Genomic DNA, 25909 nt, shown 5'->3' with positions numbered 1-25909 from the left:
ATGAACAACCCATGTGGGTACAGCCCTTCCAGAAGGAGAGAATAGATCTTTAAAGGAAAGGAAATGCTTTTAAAGAGGGACACAGGTAGCCATCTGACAGAGAGGCTGATTCTGTGAAGGTCCAAGGGGGTGGCAGGTGACAGTGGATGAGCGATAGGGATGTGAGTGTCCTGCATAGTGCAGGGGGTTGGACTGGATGACCCACGAGGTCCCTTCCAACTCTATAATTCTATGATTCTAGATACAGCTGTATTTTCACAGTGGAGACAGTGCTGGCAGGCATTATCAGGGACAGCCAGGAGCAGAGGCCTCCCAGAACTTGAATCTAGCTCTCAAACTGGCTCAAAGAAGGGGCTTACAAGGGTTAGACATCTCAATTTCTTTGTCAAGATTCCCTTGAATGATTTGTATTTCTAATTGTATTCTGGCTTGCTATAGAGTACAGGTACTTTCCCTTGTTATTTTCTTTGTTTGCTGCTGATCACTTGAAGCTACTGCTACAGATGGTCCAATGGCTATTTAGGACCAACGTAACTTTGCTCAATCTGGCAATTTCCCAACTACTCTGCACTCAGATTCTACTCCTTCCCCCTCAAACAAGTCGAGCCTGCTTCTTTCCCCAGGGGAAGCCAGATTTGCAGCTGAAAGGGCAAGGATCTTTTTGGTGGTGGCCCCCGTCTCTGTAGAATGGGCTGCAGGCCCTGTACAGTTCCCCCGGGCAGTTTAGGTGGCAATGCTGCCTAGGCAGAATGGGTTTTATGGTGTTATCTGTCAGGAAATGTATTGAGTTGGTGTTCATTTACGTCTATGTCTTGACGAATTCTAGAATGAGGTTTGAGTCTAACAAAGTGATATTCAAGGTCCAAGTAACAGATCTGAAGAAGTGTGCAGGCACACAAAAGCTTATACCTTGAATGAAACTTTATCGGTCTCAAAAGTGTCTAAAGTTTGTCCTTCCGTTTCAGACCAACACGGTGACCCATCTGAATTTACCTTGGTGAGTCCTAAAATGTCTGCCTAGGCTTATACCAGGAAATCGCACAGTGCATCGTGAAGAAGCGGAATGGAATAAACAAATCTGGGTCGACCAAAGAGTAAACCAGGTACCAAAATGAGCGTCAACAGAATACTCTTAGGCCTTTCATCTGAGATGCCGCCCAAGGGAATGCGTTGAGGACGCATGGATCGGGCCACGTGATCCCTTTGAAGGCGAGTGGCACCCAGGCAGGGGCTGTGGGACGCAGCTGGCATCTGTTCTGAAAGCCTCTCAAACTATTCATGCTCTGCTCCTCCACAGACAGCCCGGAATAGCTAGAATTTTGCTTCACTGCCTACCGACGGGCATGCCAATCCCGTAGCCCTTGGTGTCCAGAAGGCCCCCGACCTGCGTGAGGTTGCAATTGCGCTGACGGTAATACTCGTTCATGGTGGACTCCAGCAGGAAGGCGTAGTTGGAGTTGAGCACGCGGGCGATCCCTTCTTCGGTGCTCTTGACAAAGACACTCGGCTGTTTGGAATACATGTAATTCCACATTCGCTGGTACGTCTGGTACCGGGAGTTCTGCAAAAGAGCAAAAGGGCGGCCAGGATGAGGTAAGTTCAGGCTCCAGGGGACAACGGCGGCTCTGGGCCGGAAACGGGAATTTGGGGCCTGAGGCACACGCCAGGGAGTGCTGAATCCTGGCTGAATCTTGCACCCGATCACTGAGTCATCCAGAAGTCCCAGGCAGCTTTAGACAGTGGGGTGGATGCGGCTATAAGATGGCTGCCACAAGAGGCACAAAATGGCTGCCACAACAGGTAGAGCCAGCCACAAAGTGACTGCTGGAGGCGGAGCTTACTTACATTCATACAGCCAAGATCATACAATAAACCATCAGAGGGGAAGGCAACATCCCTGGAGGCCACTGTGAGCTCCAATTATTGAGAGCCAGTGTGATACAGTTGAGAGCCAGCATGGAGTTGTGGGTAGAATAACAGAGTAGGATGGGGGGCAACCTAGGTTTGAATTCTCCAGTTTCTACCCTGAAAGGTCACTGGAGACCTTGGGCCTATCACAAACTCTTGGCCTGGCCTACCTTGCAGGGTTGTTGTTGTGGAGAGCAAGTGTATGGGGGAAGAACAGAGTTTTTACCTTTTTCTTTTTACCATTGAGAAACCCGTGAAACATTCTTCAGGCTTTGTGAAACCCCAGAAGTGGTGAGATCGTGCAGAATATGGTTGGGAAGCAGAGCTGTGGACACGCCCACCTGGGGCCCCTCCCCTTCCCACCCCTCCAGGCTCATCACTGGCCATTTGGGAGGGGTGGGTGGGTCAACACAACCATGTATGATCATATCATCCAATAAATGTTTAACACATTTAAAAATATATATTAAAAATAATTCCCACCCATTTAAGGTCCTTCAAGGCCCATCAAGAGACCCTAGGGGAGAATCTCCAGAGATTTCCCAACCCAGAGCTGGCAACCGACCCTATCCCAAGGCACCCCCAGTCTCAAATCTGTTGCAGAGCAACAGAGCGACTCTCTGGAACTGTGAGAACAAGGCTACCGATGGGTTATGCAATTGAAGTATAGGGCCATGTACATGAAATCTGATGCTCTGTTCCTGGTGCATGAGCAAGGTTGTACCCAGCTAGGCTGTTCGTTGCTGTCCCAGCACCGAGAGGCCCTTCAGCATTTTCCGGACAGCTCACCTGGAAAAAGGTCATGCTGGAGCCTCCGTGGATGGTGCCGTACTCAATGGCGGTCTGGTCTGCGAGGTCGTCAACGGATTCGATGGGCACATCCATGCGCTGCACAGTGAGGAAGGCGGCCAAGTTGGCCGTATAAGAGGATATGATGATCAGGGTGAAGGCCCACCTTGGGAGAAAGAGGCACAGTCAGAAGGAGGCTCGCCACGCATGGTTCGCTCCCCAGAAGAACCACCTCAACCCTCTTACAGAAACATGAACCAGGTTCTGAAAGATGGTGAGCCTGCACCGCCCAACAGGTTTCTGTGCAAAGCCTCCTTTGTGACCAGGAAGAGCAATGGCTTAAAGCAGGGATCTCTCCATCTACCTGAGCCGGTGGGCACCTTTGGAATTCTGGCTGTAGTTTAGGCCTGCACAAAAGGGGCTGTCGCAAAATGGCTGCTCCAGAAGGCGGAGCTAGCCACAAAATGGCTGCTGCAGCTTGCTGCAGCTTGGCTTTAGTCATGGAGTGCAGATCTTTGTGCTGTGGTGGCATCTGCTCCCAAAGCAACATTAAAAAAAAATCTCCAATAGCCAATCAGAAGACTTGCTGAGCAAAACCCCTTCTTGGCCTGCTCCAATTCCTAAAAGCTACTTGGTGGGCACCTGTAAAGGTCTTGGTGAGCACCATTTATTTATTTATCTATTTAGTTATTTAGTTTGTATACTGCCCATCTAGCAAAATGGCTCAGGACACCCACAGGAACGACTTGTGGGAACCTCTGTTTTAAAGGGGGAAAATCTTCGGCAGTGACTAATCTCCAGCTGTGAACGGAACACTCTGTAGCATGGGTTGTATTAGTTTTTTATTTTTTATTTATTTATTTTTATTTATCATACTTATATACCGCCCTCCCCGGAGGCTCAGGGCGGTTTACATCATAACAGAGAACAATACATAAAACAGTCTGTAACATGTATAACTGATAATTGTAACCAAAATAACAGCACAATATAACGGTATAACAATATAGTACTACAAACAGGTCCAGGGCTTATTGCTGGGATTAGTGCCCGAAGAGAACTGTAACGGGCCCAAGGTCACCCAGCTGGCTGCATGTGGAGGAGGAGCAGGGAATCAAACCCAGTTCTCCAGATTAGAGGCTGCTGCTCTTAAGCACGACACCACACTGGCTCTCTATGATGTAAGCCTCTTTTATTCCCACTGGGGGAAATACGGACAATGGATGAAATAAATAAATAAAATGAAGGATATTTGCATTTTGCAGCCAGAATTTTGCATAAAATATACATGTATTTGGACCCAGGGATTTGCCTGTTTACCCACTCTATCTAAAACCCTCTTAAAATCATAGAAACCAGGGTCATCAATCCAACCCCTTTTCTCTCTCTCTCTCACATCCATAAAAATGGCTTCAGAGGGTCAGGACCCCTTCAAAACAGTTTGTTTGTTTGTTTATGTTTGCATTTATTACCTGCCCTCTCCCCGGCAACTCAGGGCAGGTTTCAACAAAACAAAATACACAAAGAGGATAAAACAGAATGCAGCATTTAGCTAAATTAGTAAATTAAAACCATTAAACTATTACAACTATTGCCAAATTTTCTCTACTCTGCAAGCGGAATAAGAATAAGAATTGCCCGCCTCCTGAATCTCCGTTGCTTCTGCCCTTTTGAGATTAAAATCTACCACTAAAGGCTGCTGATTTGCTTTCAAGAGGTGGAGATGCCGAGATATCAGATTCACAACCAGATGCTGCATTAGCAGAGTTGGCTTGCTGGCGTTTGGAATACATAAAGCCGTACTTATAGTTTTGAAAACAGACAGAGCTGCTTGAGAGTAAATCAGAGACTTTGGAAAGCACTTCTCTGAGAGAGAAAGTTCACCCTGAGCAGCAAAACGGCACCTCTGCTGTTTTCGCATGAGAAAATTGCTTGTGGGGAAGGCAGGAGAGCTGCCTTCTTGCCTGTTTGGGCTCTTTCTTTCTTTCTTTCTTTCTTTCTTTCTTTCTTTCTTTCTTTCTTTCTTTCTTTCTTTCTTTCTTTCTTTCTTTCTTTCTTTCTTTCTTTCTTTCTTTCTTTCTTTCTTTCTTTCTTCCTTCCTTCCTTCCTTCCTTCCTTCCTTCCTTCCTTCCTTCCTTCCTTCCTTCCTTCCTTCCTTCCTTCCTTCCTTCCTTCCTTCCTTCCTTCCTTCCTTCCTTCCTTCCTTCCTTCCTTTTAGGAGCAGTTCCTCACACCTTCAGGGAACCCATTAAAACAGGTGCGAAAAACCCTCATGTGCAGCTTGGTTCTTAGTCCCAAGGAAAGTGAAAAATTCAGCAGGCCTCTTCATGCACCTTTTACAGGATCAGCCAAATACAGAGTCAGCATGGTTTACGGTAAGACTGCTGGACTACGGGTAGTGGAGACCTGAGTTCGAATCCCCACCCTGCCATTTAAAAAATCTAAACATTTATTAGCTGCCTTTCTTCCTTGCAGAGCTCAAGGAGGCTTAGAAACCCCGGTGAAACCCATAAAATAAAATATGTTACAAACATTGACCCACGGTTCTTCTGGAAGCTGTTCTGAGCTTCAAATACAAGAATAAATAAATGCAACAAAAACAAAGATTTAAAATCGCCATTTATCACTATGCTGGGGAGCTTGGTTTGCCAGTGCTGGGTTGCCAAATTCTTGGAGATTTCAGGGAGGGGGTGGAGCCTGGGGTGGGCGGAGTTTGGGGAGGGGAGGGACCTTGGTGTGGTATAATACCATAGACTCCACCTTCCAAAGTAGATGTTTTCTCCAGGGGGACTGATCTCTGCAACCCGGATGCTGGATGTACACCAGTGAAGCTGCCCTAACACTGAATCAAGTCAGTTTTGCCCACGCAGACTGGCAGCAGCTCTCCAGGTCTCAGGCAGAGCTCTTTCACATCACTTCCTGTCAGATCCTTTCAACTGGTGATGTCAGAGATGGATGCCCTCCCATCTCCTGCCTGGAGATCTCCAGCTGTTACCTGGAGACTGGGCAACCCTACGTGGAGCTCCGCGGACAATCCTGGGCCAGCCCCTTTGCTCCATTAGCCTAACCAACCTTTCGAAGGGATGGCGGCTACAAAACAGAGGAGGAAAGAGCCACGCAACGCCCCTGTGGATCAGCGGTTGAGATTTCCAGCAGCCCAGCAGTACCCGGGACATTGCTGATCTCGCTCTGCTCCAAGTCTCCAAAGCTGGTTGACGTTCCCGCGGGCCAAGCGGCGGCCAAACTCCACAGAAAGGAAGAAAGACGACGCAAGGGACGACTTACCAAACTCCACTGACGCAACGGGTGGACAGAGCCCGGGGGGCGATGGTGGAGCCCTGCTGCATGAACCCGCCGACGGGAAACCACAGGCTGTTGCCGAGGGAATACTGGTTGACCAGCAGGTTGCATCTCCCTTGGGAGCAAGGGTGGGGGCTGTACCACTCATAAGGTGTCAACCTGCACAGGGGAAAACACATCCGCTCCCATTAGGCCCGTGCATTAATAATACACGCAACTGGAAACTGCGTCAAGAAGGCCTCCAACTCTATGGGAGGTGGCGCTTCACTGCTGTCTAATCTGCAGCTTGTTCCAACAAAGGTGGGGAAGATACAGACCAGAGGTTAGGGAGAGTTCCGTTCTCCGTTCTCCCGTGCATGAGTGAATAATCTACTGTCGGGCTACAATTGGCTTATGGCAACCCCATAGGGCAGGGGGGGGGGGTCAAACTGTGGCCCTCCAGATGTCCATGGACTACAATTCCCATGAGCCCCTGCCAGCGAACGCTTACCAGGGCCGAATCTGTTTAGCTTTGAAGATGTGATGCAATTGGGCTAAACTGGGCTACCCTGACTGCTGCCCTTTGGGCAGGCCTGCATTACAGAGAGAGGGTAGTTCTTCACGCACATTTTAGGATTCTAGGTACGAATGTTTCGCTAGAGCAGGGGTAGTCAAACTGCGGCCCCCCAGATGTCCATGGACTACAATTCCCAGGAGCCCCTGCCAGCATTCGCTGGCAGGGGCTCCTGGGAATTGTAGTCCATGGACATCTGGAGGGCCGCAGTTTGACTACCCCTGTGCTGGAGCGATCGGCTGTTCTTGGGGCCACAGCAGTTCAAGGGCCACAGTCTGGGTGGGCCTCCCCACGCCTTCCCAGGGAAGCATCGGCCTGAGTCCCAAGGCGTCCTTACGCAGGAAAGCTTTAGAAAAAGTTTGAGGCCCGTGGTGGGATTATTTTGAAATTTCAACTCCGCTAAATAAAACCAATGCCAGGGGAGATTCTGTGACTCTCAGATAACTGTGCTTGAAAATAGTTCAGGGATTAGCCGAGATGTTTTCAGACATGGAATTTTATATGGCTTCTCCGTCCCTGCCGGGATCTTTAGGACTTCAAGAGAACTGTTATTTCTCTTGGGAGGGTCTTTCTTTTTGTGTGTGTGGAAGAGAGTTTCTCGCCGTTTTTTTTAATACAGTAAAAGGCCACCTGGGCTGAAGCACTCTGACAAATACATGGGGCGGGTGGGGGGCGGAGGGAGGTATCAGGACTCTTAGCGAGAAATGCCTGATCTGGCTGACATTGTTGGGCATTATCTGAAGCCATGTCTCCCCGGTGGCCCCAAAAGAGATCACACCTTTGGTTAAGCATCATGCTGGAGATGCACCGAGGGAAGCCATGCCTCAACGCAGATGGGGCATCGCTGTGTTATCGAGTGGCTTTTAAAAGCCGTGCATTACTGCCCGCGAACTCTATAACTCCAGCCGTGCCACGGGGCTCAAGGGATCGTCCGCTGACATTTTGTAACAGTTCTGCTGCTTTATAGCAATGTCACCACACCTGTAAATGGTATACAACACCCCCCCTGGGGCCTCTTCCACTTAAGGGATGAAGAATGCCACCGAATGTCAATTGAGCAGGACAAGAGATGTCCAGCTGATCCTCATTTGGGCAAAAGCTCTTCTTTTTAACCAGTGATGCCATGCAGTATTGTATTAATGTATTAATTTATTATTATTAATTTGGAATGGATTACACCAAAGGTTTAATACACAGTTAAACACATAAAAACACAGTTTTAAAAGATTCAGAAACCAGTATTCCCATGAATAAGTTTCTGGGATTGTTCAGTTTTTTAAATATCTAATATTACTCCTGGTGGGAAGAGGGGAGGAAGGAAGGGGGGGGACTCAAATGGATGTCCTACTTACAGTCTGTCCTTGTTATTCAAGGCTTTGATCAGGTGGGAATTTGTGTTTGTTGGTCTTTTTGTTTTTTAGCTTCTAGAGGGGACTTAAAAACTTATTCAGCTGTATCATTCTGACACATGAAGAAGGATCTAGTGCAGATGCAGACTGGAAATCTTTTGAAAATCCTTGGTTTATTCCTCCCCAACTCCAGCCAGTTGCTCCCCGCTCTACAACTTCTCCTTCCGTTTCAGTTACGGTGCCAGAACACAGCTTAGTTGTTCCGTACCACAGATCTGATGCCCAAACAGAGCTGTCTGTTTACACTTTATGGACATTAATCTCCCAAGATTTCCCTTTTTAAAGCTCCTTCTGCTTGTCGCCAGCCCAACTCAAATACGGAGTAATCTTACGGTTCAGTTTCTTGTATCCTGTCAATGTGTTCAGCGCATGTAAGACCAGGGAGTTTAGGCGTTTGCGTTTTACAGCAAGGACAAACTGTATTTTTGACATTATGACACCTTAGGGCAGGGGTGGGCAAACTGTGGCCCTCCAGATGTCCATGGACTACAATTCCCATGAGCCCCTGCCAGGAAATGCAGTTGGTTCTTATGTGCCACTTTTCTCTATCTGAAGGAGTCTCAAAGAGGCTTACAGCCGCCTTCCCTTTCCTCTCCCCACAACAGACACCCTGTGAGGGAGGGGAGGCTGAGAGAGCCCTGATATTCCTGCTCGGTCAGAACAGCTTTCTCAGTGCTGTGGTGAGCCCAAGGTCACCCAATGGGTTGCATGTGGAGGAGCAAGGAATCAAACCCAGGTTGTCAGATTAGAAGTCCGTGCTCCTAACCACTACACCAAGCAAGGCACTGGACATTATAACTTTCCCTCCCTTCTCTTCCAGCGGTCGAATGGAATGACACTGTAAACCTCTGGAATTTTCTACCCTGACTATTCTGAAATGCCCCCCTGGAGATCTCTCTCACCCCTGCACCATTGTGAGCGTTAGACTTTCCCATGCATTCTTAGCAGAGGGCAGTAGGTGGCACTGTGAGGATGGGGAAAGCATGGAGCCAGCAAAGGACGTTCTCCCTACCTGGCCACCAAGAAGAGGACACAGCTGACGGCGAGGTAGGCGAGGAGCATGAAGAGCCAGACACCGGGAGAAAAGGGGTCCAGGAAGGAGAAGTAGCCAGGCTTCCGCCCCTAAGACAGAGAAGAGGGAGGAAAAAGCTCAACACGGGGATTCTTGCTCAAAATCAAACCTTCCTCCTATGCAGTTACGAACTAAATGGCAGAATGACGGGGGGAGGCTCCCAGCATCTAGAGCAGGGAGAAGAGAACTGGATGGCACCTCTTTTGCCATCTTGGGTGCCTCTTAAGCGTGCCCGGCCAAACTCTTTGACAAAGCAATGGAGGTGGTTGGCGCCTTTCACACTGCTGTTGTCTCTTCACTGTTTTGCATTCATCCAGCTAAACCCTCTTCCAGAGGTGCCCACTGCCTGCACCCCACATCCACGTTGGCTTCCCAGCCCCCAGAGATTCTCTACCGCAGCCGAGCCTCAATACCTGCTGGAAAATTTGCTAGTCCGCAAGGCACCTGCGGTTTCCTCTGCTGGAACTGATGAGATCAGCCAGGGGGAGTGGGGGGGGAGGGCTAAAGAAGAGCCAGGAAGGGATACGGCATGGTAGTGAGACACATCCCTGCTCCTTCCCAGCTTATTTTTACGGGTGCCAGCTCTTGGTTGGGGAAAACTGGGAGACTTTGGGGATCGAGCCTGCAGGGGGCAGAGTTTGGGGAGGGGAAGGACTTCAGCGGGCTCCAAGGCCATACCGTCCACCCTCCAGAGCAGCCCTTTTCTCCAGGGGAGCTGATCTCTGTGGCCGAGAGATGAGCTGTAATTCCAGGGGATCACCAGGCTCCACCTGGAGGCTGGCATCCCTGCTTTCTTTCCACCATGTAGTGTAGATGGAAAGGAAGGCATGGAACCATGGTCAGGACTGCAAATGTTTTCCTTCTCCCCAGCATCTCACGTATGTTCCACTCTTTGAGTTGACACCTCGGACTTGGGAAATAGCTGTAAATTTGGGGGGGGGGGGCAGAGGCTAAGGAGGGTGGGGTTTGGGGAGGGACTTCAATGGGGCAGAGTGCCACCGAGCCCACCTTCCAAAGTGGCCACTTTCTTCAGGGGAACTGATCTCTTTTGCTCGGAGGTGAGCTGTAATCACAGATCTCCAGCTACCACCTGGAGGTTGGCAATCCTATTCCACTCTAGTCCAGATGAACCAATGGCCCAGGAAGGCCAGCTCCTTCCGGCTTCTAGTGTTGATGCTCAAGTTTCAAGCCCGTTTCCTCCTTATCCCTGTTAGTCAAAGGACAGCAGAGGCCGTAAAGCAGGGGTGGTCAACCTGTGGTCCTCCAGATGTCCATGGACTACAATTCCCATGAGCCCCTGCCAGCGAATGCTGGCAGGGGCTCATGGGAATTGTAGTCCATGGACATCTGGAGGACCACAGGTTGACTACCCCTGCGGTAAAGCATGTGGGAGCGATGTCTCCACAAGGCATGGACTCCACTGGCACAAAGATTCACGGAGGTTCTTTCAAGTTCATCATGCCGGTTAATTGGGGCAATGTCATCACCGTGCCCTCGTGCCTACCAACTCAGAGAGAGGCCCTGTCGGAACGCATGAGCCCTCTCTTAACTTGAGTAACCGTTAACGCCAAACCAATTGGACAAAGGAGAAATGGGATGTCAGAATGCAGTCAAGCGAGGGAGAAGGTGGAACATTTGACCAAGTTCTCAGTTCCTCCCTCCTCCTACCAGCAAACCTTCACTGTGTTACTGGTTTGGTCTTTGGAAATAATGCAAAATGGGCTTCAGCTTTCTGGGAAGGCAGCCCAGCCTTTCCCCTCTTGGCGGGGAAACAGGCGGAGGGACTTTCCTTCAGGAATAAGGGGATTGAATGAACAGGACCGTGGCCACTGCTCTGGTCAGGTGAAAATCTGACCTGGGGCAGGAGATCAAAGGCTCACGTTTTGTATTCAACTCTGGGTACCGAAGAAAGCAAAGTATGCAGCACATTCCATGGATGTACAACAGATCTGGCTCAATACCATTTTGGTTAAGAGAGATTATTTTACTCGATGCCATGTTACGGATTTAAAAAGGGCCTTTTCGGTCTTGGCCCGAATCTGGTGGAATGAGCTCCTGGAAGAACTCAGGACCCTGCTGGAGTTGTGAACTTTCCACAGAGACTGCAAGATGGAACTCTTCCGCCAGGTGTATGGTTGAGGCCAGGGTGGGGTCTTGGTGTTACCACCAGAGGATCCCCCTCCAACGTATGATTAGATCTGGTCCCTCACTCCCAGTGAGAGAGAACTTGACTCATTAGCGCAGGGGTAGTCAAACTGCAGCCCTCCAGATGTCCATGGACTACCATTCCCATGAGCCCCTGCCAGCAAACGCTGGCAGGGGCTCATGGGAATGGTAGTCCATGGACACCTGGAGGGCCGCAGTTTGACTACCCCTGCATTAGCTGAACGGGATGGGAGATTAGAACTCTTCATAGGAATAGATTGCCATCTGTTTAACATAATGTAAGGGGTGTTTTTAAGGGTTTTTCTGTATTTTATTACTGTTGTGAACCGCTGGAAGACTTTTTGGAGAGCGGCGGTATAGAAATGTAAAAATAAAATAAAATAAATTAAATTAAATGGGGATGGGTTTTATATTGTTGTATTGTGGGGTTTTATACTTATCCCCCCACAAGCCAGTTTGCTGAGAGCAGCGGGATATAAATTGAAAAATAAATAAATCTCAACAAAAGGAAGGGGACTACGTTCCTCCTTTAAAGAGAAGTAAGGTCTCCTATTCTTCCCCGGTTCTTATTTTAACTCTTCTTCCAGTGAACAGTCAAAGGGCTTGCAGCATGGAGGAAATGTTCATGTGAGCAAGACTCACATCCGCAGCAACTAGATTGCCAGGAAGAGGACGTGTGAGTGCTGAGTGCGAATTACAGCAAAGAGGCAGGGAAAGTCTGTAAAGCCACTCTCTCTCCCTGTTGAACTTCGCCTGTTGAAAACAGACACAGGCCGAGCACACCTGTCCAGATCCCAAACCTGATTGCTTTGCTCCAAAACAGGCCATCCGAAGGGGGAAAGAGAGGCCGGAGTCGTAACGTGGACACCTTCCTTTCGCTCTGCGAAGTTTGCCAGTCAGAGGCCCCATTAGGGCCCCGTGTCAGAAATCCGTCCTTGATTAAATCGCAAGCGAAATTGAGAAAAACGACAGGCCCATTTGAACCTGCCATATTTGGTTACTCGTGACGAGAAAGACGTGCGCGGGAGGGCAAATGGGTGGGCAGGCTGGAGGGGCACAGAGAAACGGCAGGAGCCACGGTTCTATTAAATATAAAACGTCACTCAAATCAGGACGGGATGGAGCTGAGGAGACGGAATTTATTTGTAGTTGTTTGTTAGGCAATGTTTGATCAGCACGGCCGGTTAACGCCACATCGGCTGCACTTCCCCACACGGAAATATGAACGTTTACATTAAAGCTGGGGTAGTCAAACTGCGTTCGCTGGCAGGGGCTCATGGGAATTGCAGTCCATGGACATCTGGAGGGCCGTAGTTTGACTACCCCTGGCTAGGAGCATGAATGATCAAGAATGATGGGAATTGCAGTACATGAACCTCTGGAGGACCACAGGTTGACTACCCCTGGTGCAGAATACAGGCAATGTCTCTCCGTCCTCATGACCCAGACATCTTCATTGCATTCGGGAAGAAGAAAACGTTGAAGGTCAACTACTGTGACGCACCTGGGTGGAACGCTGGATGGATGCTTCGGGGAGGGAGGGGAGGGTCTCATGCTATGAGCGCATAACAGCACACAACAATCCTACGGCGTGTGTGTGTGGAGATGGACACGTTGGTGCACGAAGGGAGGGAAATGTGGACAAAGGCTGGCTCTTGCAAAGCAGGGGCGGGAGGCCGGAACCTCTCCGATGAGCTCACTCATTGATCCTTAATTCCACACGTAGCGGAGGAAGCGGAATTTTAAGTAGCTTTTAATTACTTGTTTGTTCTTGGCAGTCAGATGGGGCAGCCACGGAGAGAGGGGGAGAGAGGGATGGGGGGGGGACGCGGGAGCTCTGTTTGTATTGCTGAGGAAGGCTGCCTCCTCTCACCAGCCACGGAGATCGCAGGGGCGGAAAGGGGGACGGCTCTAATTGTGGCAGCCGCTTGTGTTTGTGTTGCTGTTCAACTGACGGGGAGTCAAGAGTGCTTTCTCATCGCCCACGTAACAGATGGAGTGCGGGTTGCCATGCAGAGCAGGTAGACAGGCCGGGTGCCGGTCCCACTCAATTCCATGCGAGGATTCCGAACTCAGCTCCCCTCGGGAAGCACGTAAGACGTCCGGTGTGTGAGGGGGGTGTCATTTGGATGCCGCTGGAAGAGGATGGCCACTCTGGTGTGGGGGGCCATTTATTAAGCCCAAAGCACAAGAGCCATAAAAGTTCTGAGAAGCCATCATAATCCAGTGGGGACCTTTTTGTTTTTGTTTTTTTTAAACTTTGGTTCGTTTGCAAAAAGGGACTCGGATGTCCAGAGGAAATAATGAACAAATGTCTCCAGCATGGGGCGGTGTCAAGAGCAGCAGATTCTAAGTTGGAGGACCAGGTTCATTTCCCTGCTTCTCCACCACAAGCAGCCAGCTGGGTGACCTTGGGCTAGTCACAGTTCTCTCAGAGCTCTCTCAGCCCCACCTACCTCACAGGGTGTCTGCTGTGGGGAGAGGAAAAGGAAGGTGTTCTCTCAAGAGAATATTATTATAGATTAATGCTGTAAACCGCCCCGAGGCAGCAGGCCGGTAGGGGTGGTCTAGAAACCTGATAATAAAGAAACAAATTGAATGAAGGCCACCCGGGGTCTTCAAGGTAAGAGACGAACAAGGGTGGCTTGCCATTGCCTGCCTCTGCAGAGCAACCCTGGACGTCAGCGATGTCTCCCAGCCAATAGTAACCAGGGCTGACCCTGCTTAGCTTCTCATTGGGGATGATATTGGGTTAACCTGGGCCTTCTGGGTCAGGGCACAGACACTCAGAGGTGGTTTTGGCATTGCTGGTCTACTAGGAATGGAATTCCTTGACGGTCTCCCATCCAACTACTAATCAAGGCCAACTGTCCTTAGCTTCCAAGATCGGGCAAGATCAGACTAGCCTCGGCTATCCAGGTCAAGGCATAGATAAGCAGAGGTGGTTTGCCATTGCCTGTCTCTGCATGGTGACCCTGGACTTCCTCAGTGGTCTCCCATCCAAATCCTAACCAGGGCTGACCCTGCTTAGCTTCCAAGATGTTACAAGATCTGGCCAGCCTGGACCCTCCCAATCAGGGCAAATGAAGCTGTACTGGTGGGATCTCAGTTCTGCAGGTCCTTCCCCCCCCCCCAGTCACCATCTTCTTTTCTGTGCAAGGTAAGGTCCCTATAAAATGTGCATGGCAGACAGATATGCAACAGGTGTAGTTGTTCCTGACAAAGGAACACTGAAGGGGGAGGGATCATCTGAAAGGACCCCTCACTCTGCTTTGGGGAGCAGCACCGAGTCCAGTCCCGCAAGGAAGCCCAGCAATGAAGAACTCTCATTTACTTCCCGCCCCATCCATGAGAAGACCTCCACGTGCTCAGCCTTCCTTGGTCTACAGATCTAAGCGTGACAATCAAGGTAGCAACAGTCCATGGCCAACTCAACCCCCCCCCCCCGGCCTCTGAAACCCATAGGAATTATGCACACCTTCGATAATGCACTTTCAATGCACTTTCGAAGTAGATTATCCTGTTTTGCACAGGGATATCCGGCCGCAAAAGCACATTAAAAATGCATCATCCAATAATGGGCCCAGGCTGGAGAGCGCCCTCAGGCATGTCTCTGCTTTCTGCCTCTTCTTTTTTTGTATCTGCCTCTTCTGCTCCAAATAAACTTGCTTTCCGTATTGATCTCCCCCCCCCCCTGTGAACCAGGAAATTCCTGGCAGCTTTCTCACCTAAGCACAGGTCTGTTCAGGGGCAAAGACAGGATTAGTAGCCAAACATTTTGTGTTTGACAAGCATCCTGTACAGATCTGATACCGCAGAGGGGTTTGGGAGGGGGGGGGGCGAGCGGATTGTCAGGTGCAGCTCTAAGTCCAGGGCAGACGCTGCCGACAGACCTGCCTCCATTTCCCTTTCCTGACTGCAAACCTGCCCTTGTGGGCGTCACTCCTCAGATGCAGGTCTTCAGCTGCCTCCGCCCATGGGCCGTGCCTCTTCCCCACCGCCTGGCTTTCCTCATCAAAGTGCTTTTCATGCTGAAGCCCCCAGCATGTCCCCTTCAGGTGGTTTCAGATCTCAGACCACAGGGCTACAAAAGGACCCCTTCCAGTCGAGGGGCTGTGTCTGCCATGGGTGGACCATGAGCCTGTTCGCCATCTCAAGTTGTGGTTGTGTGTCATGTTTGAATGAGGGTTTTCCCCCCAATGTTTCCCATGTGGTGTTGCTATACTACTTTTTAATGTTGTCGTTTGCTAGCTGTAAATGAAGTCTCTGTAAATGGCGAGAAAGTCAGGATCGTAATGGTGCAGTGAATCCATCATTTCCTCGTTGACCAGGCTAACGACAATGCCTTTCAATCCATCTCCATGGAAAAAAAGGCATTCAAATTGCTGGAGAGAGATGGACAGACTGATCCAGAACATGCCGTGTGGCCATGAGGGATAAGAGGAACGAGATGTCTGCCATATGTGCTTCAAATGGAAGGAAGGGAGAAGGGGGAAATGTTCTCATAAATTCGTGCTCGCCGCTCCCTGGTTTTCAGTGAACGTTGGCATGTAAAGATTTTAACCTTTGGAATTCTGACAAAGGGCAGTGGGCAAAATCACAAAACGTCCGCCACAAGAAGCAGAGCCAATCACCAAATGGCTGCCACAGGAAGCAGAGCCAGTCACCAAATGGCTGCCACGGAAGCTGAGCCAATAACAAAATGGCAGCTATAGGAAGCAGCGCCAATAACAAAATGGCTGCTACAGGAAGCAGCACCAATAACAAAATGGCTGCCACAGGAAGCTGAGCCAATAACAAAATGGCTGCTACAGGAAGCAGCGCCAATAACAAAATGGCTGCCACAGGAAGCTGAGCCAACAACTAAATGGCTGCCACAGGAAGCAGCGCCAATAATAAGATGGCCACCACAGGAAGCTGAGCCAATTACAAAATGGCTGCCACAGGAAGCAGCGCCAATAACAAGATGACTGCCACAGGAAGCTCTAATAGCAATTCTTGGACATTTTATCCAAATGCTCTCCTTAACAGGATACTGTTTAATATGCATAGCCAGTCAGAATCCCTACCAGGAAAAATGCCCACCTCGCCTTCTAAAACCACTTGCAAGGTGCCAGCAGAGATATCAGCAGGTGCCATGATGCCCAGGGACACCTTCTTGGGGACCCCTGACATAAGGGGTTCTAAACGGCGCCTCTTACCATGTGAACTCGGTAGAGAATGCTGATCCCCAGAGTCATGAAGGGCTTTGAGAAATCAATCACTTTCTCTCGCTCCGCAGTAATTGTCAGCCCGGCCACTGCCAAATCTGCTTTCTGAAAAAAGAAATAAAGAAAGAAACACAGATAAACTCAAAAACTCTCCTCAGGTGAGTGTGGGGTGGAAGAAAGGGTGGAAGCACGTAAAGGGGAGGGGTCCCCATTAGCTATCAGGTATATTAGGTTGGGTGAGGAGTGCAAATGTGGGGGCCATTTCGCACGGCTTCAAAATAGCACAATGGTTGCTAATTGGAAACGCTACTAATTTGCCATAACCCACGACGTCGTAGACAATCTGCAACAATCCTGAAACCGACCCGCCAAAAGCGCTTCGTTGTGGCGCTTTCAGGGGAATCCAGAAAAGTGGATTCACCCTCCGGATACACTCCTGCAACCAATCTGCAACACTAGCGCTAAAGACCTGTGCGTTACCATTGTTGCTGGTTCTTCAAAGTCCCTCCCCCTGGCTCTCTCCTCCAAACTTCCGGCGAAGCGATCGCCATTTTTTTTTCTCCGAGCGAGCGGGGATAAACGCACCGGCGAGCCTCTTTCTGTTTAGAGGCTTCCCTGGCTTCAGTCCTTCACCTTTAGTCACTAAGCACAAACCACTTAAAAGCCCGTTTGCTGAAATAAAGTCCCTTTATTTTTTACACATAAATTCAGCCGAAAATCGGGCCCGTGAGAAGGGGGGGGGGAATTTTTTTTTATCACTCGAGGCAGCGTGCAAACGATCATACAATCAAACGACAGCTCACATTAGGCAGCTGGATGGGTCTCTCCGTAGCAACGAATCTACCTAGATTCGTTGCTATGGGTCTGTTTTTTTTTTTTAAAAACCTTTCTTAAAGGGAAAGGGGCTGTTTGGGAGCATGCTAACGGCTGCCCATTGGCTGCTTGACGGCCAGGGGCGGGACGAGCTTGGCAATAGCGCTTCCTTTCTAGCGATTTCTGCCGAGACCGGAAGCCTGTGGGAAACGCTAAAAAACGCAACTGATTCCACTACAAAGCCAGGTGTGCAAAACGACGAATTCCACTATTTTAAATGGCGATTTTTCATTCCGCAAACAATTTGCAACAAAGATCCCCGTGCGAAAAGGCCCTGGGTTTCCACGATACTGTTGATTTTTATTGTATTTTGTGATGTCTGGTTTTAATGGGGGTTTATTGGGTTTTTACGAAGGACTACTATAACCTGCCATGAGCCGCTCCGGGAGTGGCAGGAAGTAAATAAAATCATCATCATCATCATCGAGTCGCATGCTCCCATGGTCTTACCCCTTGTCGCCTTGAGCTGCCAAGGAGACCCATAACATCCACCTTCTATGGAGTCAGACTCTTGGCCTCTCAAGATCAGTCTTGTCTACTCTGACCATCAGGCACGTTCCAGGGATCCCGGGTGTCACGTCTAACCTAACCCTTTTTAAAAAGTTGTTAGGAAGCAAGAGTAGGGAAAAGCTTCTGCTTTCTTGCTTTTCTTAGGAGTTTTCTAAAAGGGGCTGTGGCTCAGAGGTGGAACCTCTGCTTGGCACGCAGAAGGTCCTGGGTTCAATCCCTGGCATCTCCAGGTAAAAAGATGATGCAACAGGTGATGTGAAAGGCCTCGGACTTTGGAGATCACCTGCCAGGCTGGGTAGACCATACTAACTTCGATGGACTAGTGATGTGATGCAGTATAAGTCAGCTTCATGTGCATTCAGAGCCTCTTGTGGCGCAGAGTGGTAAGGCAGCGATATGCTATCTGAAGCTGTCTGCCCATGAGGCTGGGAGTTCAATCCCAGCAGCCGGCTCAAGGTTGACTCAGCCTTCCGTCCTTCCGAGGTCGGTAAAATGAGTACCCAGCTTGCTGGGGGGTAAACGGTCATGACTGGGGAAGGCACTGGCAAACCACCCCGTATTGAGTCTGCCATGAAAACGCTGGAGAGCGTCACCCCAAGGGTCAGACATGACCCGGTGCTTGCACAGGGGATACCTTTACCTTTACCATGTGCATTCATGTGCAATAAGCGGGTGTTTGGTCTGAGCTAGCAGGACGGGTCTATCCTCAAACAGCACTTTTGTTCCATGGATAGAACATATCCCCAGGACTCAAAAAGATAAAGGAACATCACTAAGGGAATTGGACCCTTTCCTTCACGATGGTACATGTCTTGCAGTGCTACCACCAGTTCTGCCACCCCTTTCAGAGGAAAAGGTCACTGCAGGAGCATCCCCAAATAAACAAGATGCCCCCACCCTCAGCTCGCCCGCCGACGGAGGCGGAGACATTGTACTCTTAATGAGAAGTAAGAGCTGTCAACGGCGGGGATGCAAATTAAATTTTAAAAAAACTCTTTCCAATTTAATAATCATGTCACACGGATAAGGATTTTAATTTTAAATATGATTTTATTGCTATCGCTCTCTTCTAATGACTTGGAATTGCTTTCCTTAAAAAAAAAAAAAAAGCCCGAATGGCATCACGCCCTCTCTCTCCTTCGCTCATCAGAGTGACTTGCAAGGTACGCGGCAGCTGTAGCGTTTCGGAAAATGGCTTGTAAATAAGCTAACGTAGACTTTACGGCTCTTAGTTGCGTGAACTCCTTGCTGGAGGCAGGCTGGTAGAGGCCGTTAAAGGGATTTATCACTTAAGACAGGGGTAGTCAAACTGCGGCCCTCCAGATGTCCATGGACTACAATTCCCATGAGCCCCTGCCAGCGTTCGCTGGCAGGGGCTCCTGGGAATTGTAGTCCATGGACATCTGGAGGATCACAGGTTGACTACCCCTGACTTACGATTCATAACCTGAGTTGTAAATGTGACCTGTTAGAAATGTTGCACGTGCATCTTGCTGTGCCGTGGACCAGATCCTGCTCCTGTTGCAAGACTCTGATAAAACGACTGAGTCCATCCCGTGCTCACCGCAGCCTGCAAAAAACCCTTCGCCCCGTTATAAACGGCATTCGGAGAGAGCAGCTATAAAAACCAGGCGGTGGCACAGGAGAGAAAACAAAAGCATCGGCTTGTGGGGATGTCTCCTTTGCTGCCCCTCTTGGAAATAAAGGTAGAAGAAAATAAAAACTAGTCAAGGAGAAAGAAGCCGGAGGTACGTCAGGCTGGCGTTAGGGTCAAGGCCGCCGCAGTGTTTGAAAAATCTGAGCCAGTTGAAACTTCTGCCTCTATTCAAGATACTTTTGAGGCAGCGGCCGCTGCAGACGCCGACTGGGATTTTTGGCCTTTGAAATAGGACAAAGGCAGCTTGGCCAACAGACCAAAGAGATCTTGTGCACAAGTGGAATGACCCAATATATCCTGATGCTCTTAGCTTTAATTCTATATCAGTGCATTCTATATCCCTCCCAATCTTTTCGGCAAGTCAGAGAGACATACCCGCAAACTTTTGTTAAGATAACATTCTGCATAACAAATAGGGAAATGGATTGACTTCCTTGGACCCCCCAAGATGTGTCTGGGGAAGGCCTTAGACACAATAACTGGGGCAGCTTCCCCAAACCCCAGACTGTGGGGTCTGCAACCAGCCACACCCCCACATCTGGATTGGAAAGGAGAGGAAGAGCAGGCCATGGTCATGCTCACTTGCCCCTCCATGTCCCTTACTTGCTTGAGCCGGGGATGGGGAAGGGGAAGGGGAAGGGGGAAGCAGTTTGGTGGCAGCTGCTCTGGGGCCCCATCTTGGACCTCCGACCAGGGTCTCTGAATCATTAAGTCAGCCCCTAGTTTTACCGCTCCTCTTGGAATCCTCATCTTGGATCAAAATTGGTGCAAATAAATTTTCTTGTTATCCTTCGTTTCCAAGCAAGAAACGGTTTAGCTGGAGAAACAGTATGACAGTCCTCTCCCCTGACATTCTGAAAGGCTTCCTCCCGAGGTTCCGATTCCAGGTGTCAAATTAAATCCCTCTGAGCTCCTGTTTATTGAACAAACGGATCATCAGCTCACCTGTGACTGGAGATTAAAGGAACTATTTTTTTACGCATCCATTCCAGTGACAATGAAACATAAGCACCCATGCACACACACACACACACAGGCCCCACACAAAGAAATGCCCTTTCGTTCCCTTCCCTTCCCACACCAGTTAAAGATTCATAGAATCATTGAATCATAGAGTTGGACGGGACCTCGTGGGTCATCTAGTCCAACCCCCTGCACTATGCAGGACACTATGCAGGACTCAGATATGTCTTCTCCAGGTGAGGACTGATTGCTCCTGGGCAGGGTTAAAATGTCCGTATCCGACGCATCCTCGGCGGGAGCAGTTCAGAACGAGGCGCTGATACATGATAGCAGTTGCTAGAGTTTCCGTCAGCAGATATTTGGGTCTCGTTGTGGATTGCAAATGATATAAAATTCATTAAGGAAGCATGCGAGTGGAATCAAGCACACGAATGTCAGCAGGGCTCTTGGCTCCGACTGATTCACCGGCAGCTGTTAATTATGGGTGGGTGGGCCAAATTTAAGCACGGTCCTGCGCTGGGAAGGATTAAAACGGAAGCAGAGGTCCACATGGCGGAGAGCATGAATGGAGGCCGAGCAAATGTTCGGTCCTAAAAAGCTTCCTCCTGACTTCAAGAGGTCAGGCTGCACTTGGCTACCTGATGTCCTGCTTTGTCAAAAAGTGACCTCAGATTTTGTCTGCTTGTCGCGTATGCATGACATTTGGGGCAAATGTCCTATTTTGGGCAAATGTATATATCTGGAGCTTTAATTTGACACCTCGCCCTATTTGCAGAACTATCAGTGGCTGGAGACTGACATCTGTACAGCCACTTGAATTGTTTTTTTTTAAATGCATACAGATGTCACAACCGATTCAAAATGGCCCTGAATTTTAATGCAAAAGCTGTCCGGGAGATGAGAGGTCTGCGGCAGGTTGGCTAACACACATTGGCTGCCCATGGGATCTGGGGATCTGGAGCAGGGAGGCAGCCACTCGGAACAAGGGGATCTGCTGAGCCTTCCGCTATGCCTCCGGAAAAATTGGCTCTGAAAGGTCAGCAGGTCTAGTGGGGGAAGTCGTTGATATGTGTCCATCTGTCCTGGCTTGTGAGTTGCTACAAAGTCATGAATTTTTATTTATTGGCTCAAGGCTTTGCTGGAAATAGAGGAAGCTGCGAGGTCCCTTGGCCTCTGGCTTCAGAGGAGGGGGCTATGAGAGTTTTAGAGATACAGAGATGAGTACCCTAGCATCTTCTCTGCCTCTACTGTATGGCTACCCCTTTGATTTGAAGACAAAGGGCCATTCCGCACTCCTTCAAAATTGCACAATGGTTGCCAATTGAAATCGCTACTTATTTGCCGTTATGATACTCTTAGGCAGGGGTAGTCAACCTGCGGTCCTCCAGATGTCCATGGACTACAATTCCCATGAGCCCCTGCCAGCATTCGCTGGCAGAGGCTCATGGGAATTGTAGACCATGGACATCTGGAGGGCCGCAGTTTGACTACCCCTGCTCTTAGGGACCAAACTTCCTTCCTCGTTCTTTTATTTTCCGCTCTTGCACAAACTGACTCGTCTCCATTTTGGCATCTATCCTAGCTAGATAGACTAGATGAGGACTCTGTCTCCTATCGGAAATGCAGTCCCTGTAACGAACCACTTCTGTTCCTTAGAAAGGATAAAAATTCCCCGCTTGTTATGTTTCATCTTGCTTGCACACATAGGGGTTGTGTGGCTTCTGCTGTCGCCGTGAGCCATTCAGGCCCTTTGCTAAATATCAGGAATATTGGCCAAATGCTCCAACAGGTCTTGGATCCACGGACGTAATTATAAAGAAAAATAAAGTCAAGGGGGAAATTTCGAGAAACGGAAAGCATTTATAAGCAGCATCAGTCTCTCCACGGGGCTCCTAGGCAGAATGAGAAGAAAACGCTCTCTGCATCAGAGGCTCCCCGGACAGACTGCTGTCTGGAATTAAACGCATGACCCTACTTGGCTGTCGTTAAGTGCCAGCGTGGTCTCCAGTTCAGCACGCACAGTCAGACGATGCGCCAAGGCCGTTATTAACTGCGGAGGCCGAAGCTGAATCCCTCAAACTCGACAATTAAACAGTCTGGAAGCGAAGCTGCGAGGACAGCGTCCCACCGGAGGATCCTGCTACCGTGGGCAGACGAAGCGTATTCCCGGCTCTAATGGAGACGAAGGGCCTTTGACAGTAATTGAAGAAGGGCAGCCTTGGTGAGAGGAGACCTGCTAGATGCGACTCCTGCTGGATGCCATGCCACCCCCGGGGGGGCATGTTTCTGCGCCAGCCCCTTCAGCTGTTCGGGGGCTTCGTGCCAAGCGACAGAAACCAAACTCGCCCAAACACCTGGCTGGGTGGGAAAGATTCTTTCCCTGGAGGCTAGGCTCTCATCTGTCCCACCCATGCCGGGAACGACTAGCAAGAGAGGGGTGGGGAGAGCTCAGAGGAGCCCTGTGATTCCAGGTGTGCATCTCAGAAGCAGAGCTCTTTGTTAGGATGTGACATGTCCCCCCCCCCCCCCGCCTCATGCTGCAGGTGTGCCTTATAGGGGGCAATCAAAGAGACATGCCAGCTGCCTCTCTCTGGAGGAAGGCATAAGGGAATGAATCACTGCATTCCCCTTGTCTTCCTTTCCGTTGAACAGGTACGATGGGAATCGACAGCTGGTTGCTACCACTCCTTATTGCTGTGCATTATGCATTCTTCATGTGTTTTGTTTTAAGTATAGACCAGGGGTGGCCAAACGGTAGATTCTAGATGTCCGTGGACTACATTTCCCATGAGCCCCCATGGGGCCAAACTGTGGCTCTCCAAATGTCCGTGGACTACAATTTCCATGAGCCTCAATGGGGGCTCATGGGAATTGTAGTTCATGGACATCTGGAGAGCCTCCAGTTTGGCCACCCCTGGCATAGACCATCACTGCCTTTCCTTGGATGGGCCAGGTTCATCCAATCTCATAAGCTAACCAGGCTAGTACTTGTATGGGAGACCACCAGGGGAATCCAGGGGGGCAGTGGTAGACCACTCCTGTCCTACTCTCTTGCTTTGAAAACCTTCTGGGGTCACCATCATGCAGCTACAACTCAATGGAAACAAACAAGAACACTCAAGGAGAACTGGCAGAATGTGAACGGGCTTTTAGGTACCCGAATGCACACAGACCTTGACTGACGCCGATTTCATGGGTTTCCTAACTAAGCACGTGAATCTTCCTAGAATGGACGACAGATAAGCGAGGACAACAGATAACATCAGCCGCCACCCAAAACGTCATTGCAGGCTACCCTTTGCAAAGACCGACCGTCTCACCTCCCCTCTCCCCCTTTTTTCCTTGGTCATCCTTTCCCCTGGTGGGATCAAAGATCTAATTCCAACCTGCTGTTTTAATCCGAGCCGCCCTCCCCACTGGGAGTTGTGATGAGAATGAAAATGGCTGGATGGCTGGGAAAGATATCCGGCTTAAGGCTCAGCAAGGGGCCGAGAACTGAGCGCCGTCTCTCCCGGATGGTAAGTTTAGATTCCATCGAGGAAGCTCCTTCTGACTCTCACCATAGTGGATGCCAGGATCCCAACAGTGGTGTGCCTAGTCCATTGGGCCCCTGGGGCAGTTGGGCAGGGCTTGGTGATGCGGGGGTGATGTGGGACTTGGGGGCTGGGGACATGTCTTGCCTCTCAATCATGGGGGGATGTGGTGCGCCTTTCTCTCTTGGCCAGGTCCGCAATTCTGGTGGGGAAGGAGGCCCTGGATGGCTTGGCATGAAGGAGACTGCTCCCCGGTTTTCCCTCCACCTGAGAGACAGGCACAGCATGGTCCTGTGTTTTCCAGCCAGCTCTGAGCACTTTGGAACACCAGCTTCCCAAAGGTGGCCATGAGTCAGGAGTGACCCTTGTTGCCTCTGTGGTGTCCTCAGTCCCACCCCTCCCCACGGTGGCTGGCTGCTGCTCACTGGCATTGCTGAGAAGGAGGTGTTGGATGTGGCCAGCAGTGGGGGAGAGGGCAGCGGGGCAGTCCTCCTACGCTCCACCCAAGTGGCACCCCAGGCATGAGCCCTGGCTGCCCGACACCGGAACGCCATCAGTCCCCAATTTTTCCGATTTCTGTTCCCAGGTTCCAGATGAGAGGGGCTGTACAAATCACCCAGGAAGGGGTTGGAGCAATTTCATGAGCGGGGACAGGGGCTCCCTTGCCCCCTTCTGGAAAAAGAAACATGGCCAAAGTGTGCTGGAATAAAAATGCGCAGCTGTTATGTTGACAGAGCCTCGTGTTTCATTGACAGATGTGATCAGCAGGAACAAAGAGGAATGCAAAAGATAGAATCAACAATTATTTTCAAGCAGTACTTCCCTTTACCTAGAAAGGGAATCCTGCAAGGATCAAACGAACCCTCTCCCATGTCTTCCGGGCTCCTTGCATTCCATATTCATGACTTCACCTGCAAACCCCGAGTAACGAGATGGAAGAGCGCACCATGCTCGTGAAGGGGCTCGGACGTTTCCGGGGCCAGAGCTCCAAACTTTGATCACGCCGACTTGAGCTGAAGTATTCCAGAGGCATTCACAGTGATAGGAAGTAACTTATGCTAATGGATTTCTTGCCGATCTCCCCTCTGGATTCCGGTTTGTTTCAATTTATGCACGCAGAACTAAAAAGAAGAAGCCGATTCGTGGGAATCGGGGCTTGCTGAGTTCTGCAGAAAACACGGCGGGGTAATTAAAAGCCAGCTCTGCTGGAAAGAAGAGAGATCGTGGGGAGCGTTTTTTGTTATCTTGGCAAAGTTTGTTGCACCGGATAAACCAGGGGTAGTCAAACTGCGGCCCTCCAGATGTCCATGGACTACAATTCCCAGAAGCCCCTGCCAGCGAATGCTGGCAGGGGCTTCTGGGAATTGTAGTCCATGGACATCTGGAGGGCCGCAGTTTGACTATCCCTGGGATAAACTGTTTACACGGCGGGTTGTTTAAGGAAGAACCCTTTCCTATTATTTTCTCCTTCTTTAGCAGGCCAGGGGTGATTCTCTCACCTTTACCAGGCGGGGCAGAAAGCATTCACCCTAAGGTTCAAAGCCAAGGCTTCAAGACTTACCCGATGGTTTCCCTGGTTACTTGCCACCATGGAGGCTCCGGGGTTTAAGGGTGGACATTGCAGCAGGGAGAGCTACAGTGAGCCTCGACAAAAGATTCTGTTCAAAAGGCAGGTTGAGTCACTGGCAGGCAACTCCCAGCTAGCTGCCGATTGATCTCTGATCCTATAAAATTGCAGCCGCCTTCAGTCTGTAGAATGACTACTCAGCTCGGAATACGTGCGTTTTGTAATAGCTAACTCTAGATCTGAGGCTCTCGCGAAGGCAGTGAATTGCATTATAATCCTGCCTCTAGTCTCAAAGCAAATTTTAAGCGGTGAAGACTACATTGGGATTCAATAAAGTATGATATTTCACATTTCATCGCGGTTGTCTTTCAGGCACGTTATAATTTCCTGCGAGGCGCC

General features: G+C 49.9%; 1 protein-coding gene across 3 annotated transcripts in view; it reads right to left on the bottom strand.

The window, feature by feature from the left end:
• Positions 1-25909, bottom strand: part of GRIK4 (glutamate ionotropic receptor kainate type subunit 4) — a 352867-nt gene that overhangs the window by 14882 nt on the left and 312076 nt on the right. For 2 of the 3 annotated variants that reach the window (XM_077305824.1, XM_077305825.1), the window contains exons 13-17: positions 16399-16512; positions 8972-9081; positions 5983-6156; positions 2698-2863; positions 1336-1561 (exon numbers count right to left, since the gene is read on the bottom strand). In XM_077305824.1, the coding sequence (XP_077161939.1) occupies positions 1336-1561; positions 2698-2863; positions 5983-6156; positions 8972-9081; positions 16399-16512 (790 nt within the window). The remainder of the gene's footprint in view (positions 1-1335; positions 1562-2697; positions 2864-5982; positions 6157-8971; positions 9082-16398; positions 16513-25909) is intronic. The other variant, XM_077305826.1, reaches the window with a different exon arrangement.

Source organism: Paroedura picta, chromosome 12, assembly GCF_049243985.1.
Source record: "Paroedura picta isolate Pp20150507F chromosome 12, Ppicta_v3.0, whole genome shotgun sequence".
Taxonomy (NCBI): Eukaryota; Metazoa; Chordata; class Lepidosauria; order Squamata; family Gekkonidae; genus Paroedura; species Paroedura picta.
Note: the sequence above shows the minus strand (reverse complement) of the source record. Positions and strands in the feature narration are given on the sequence as shown.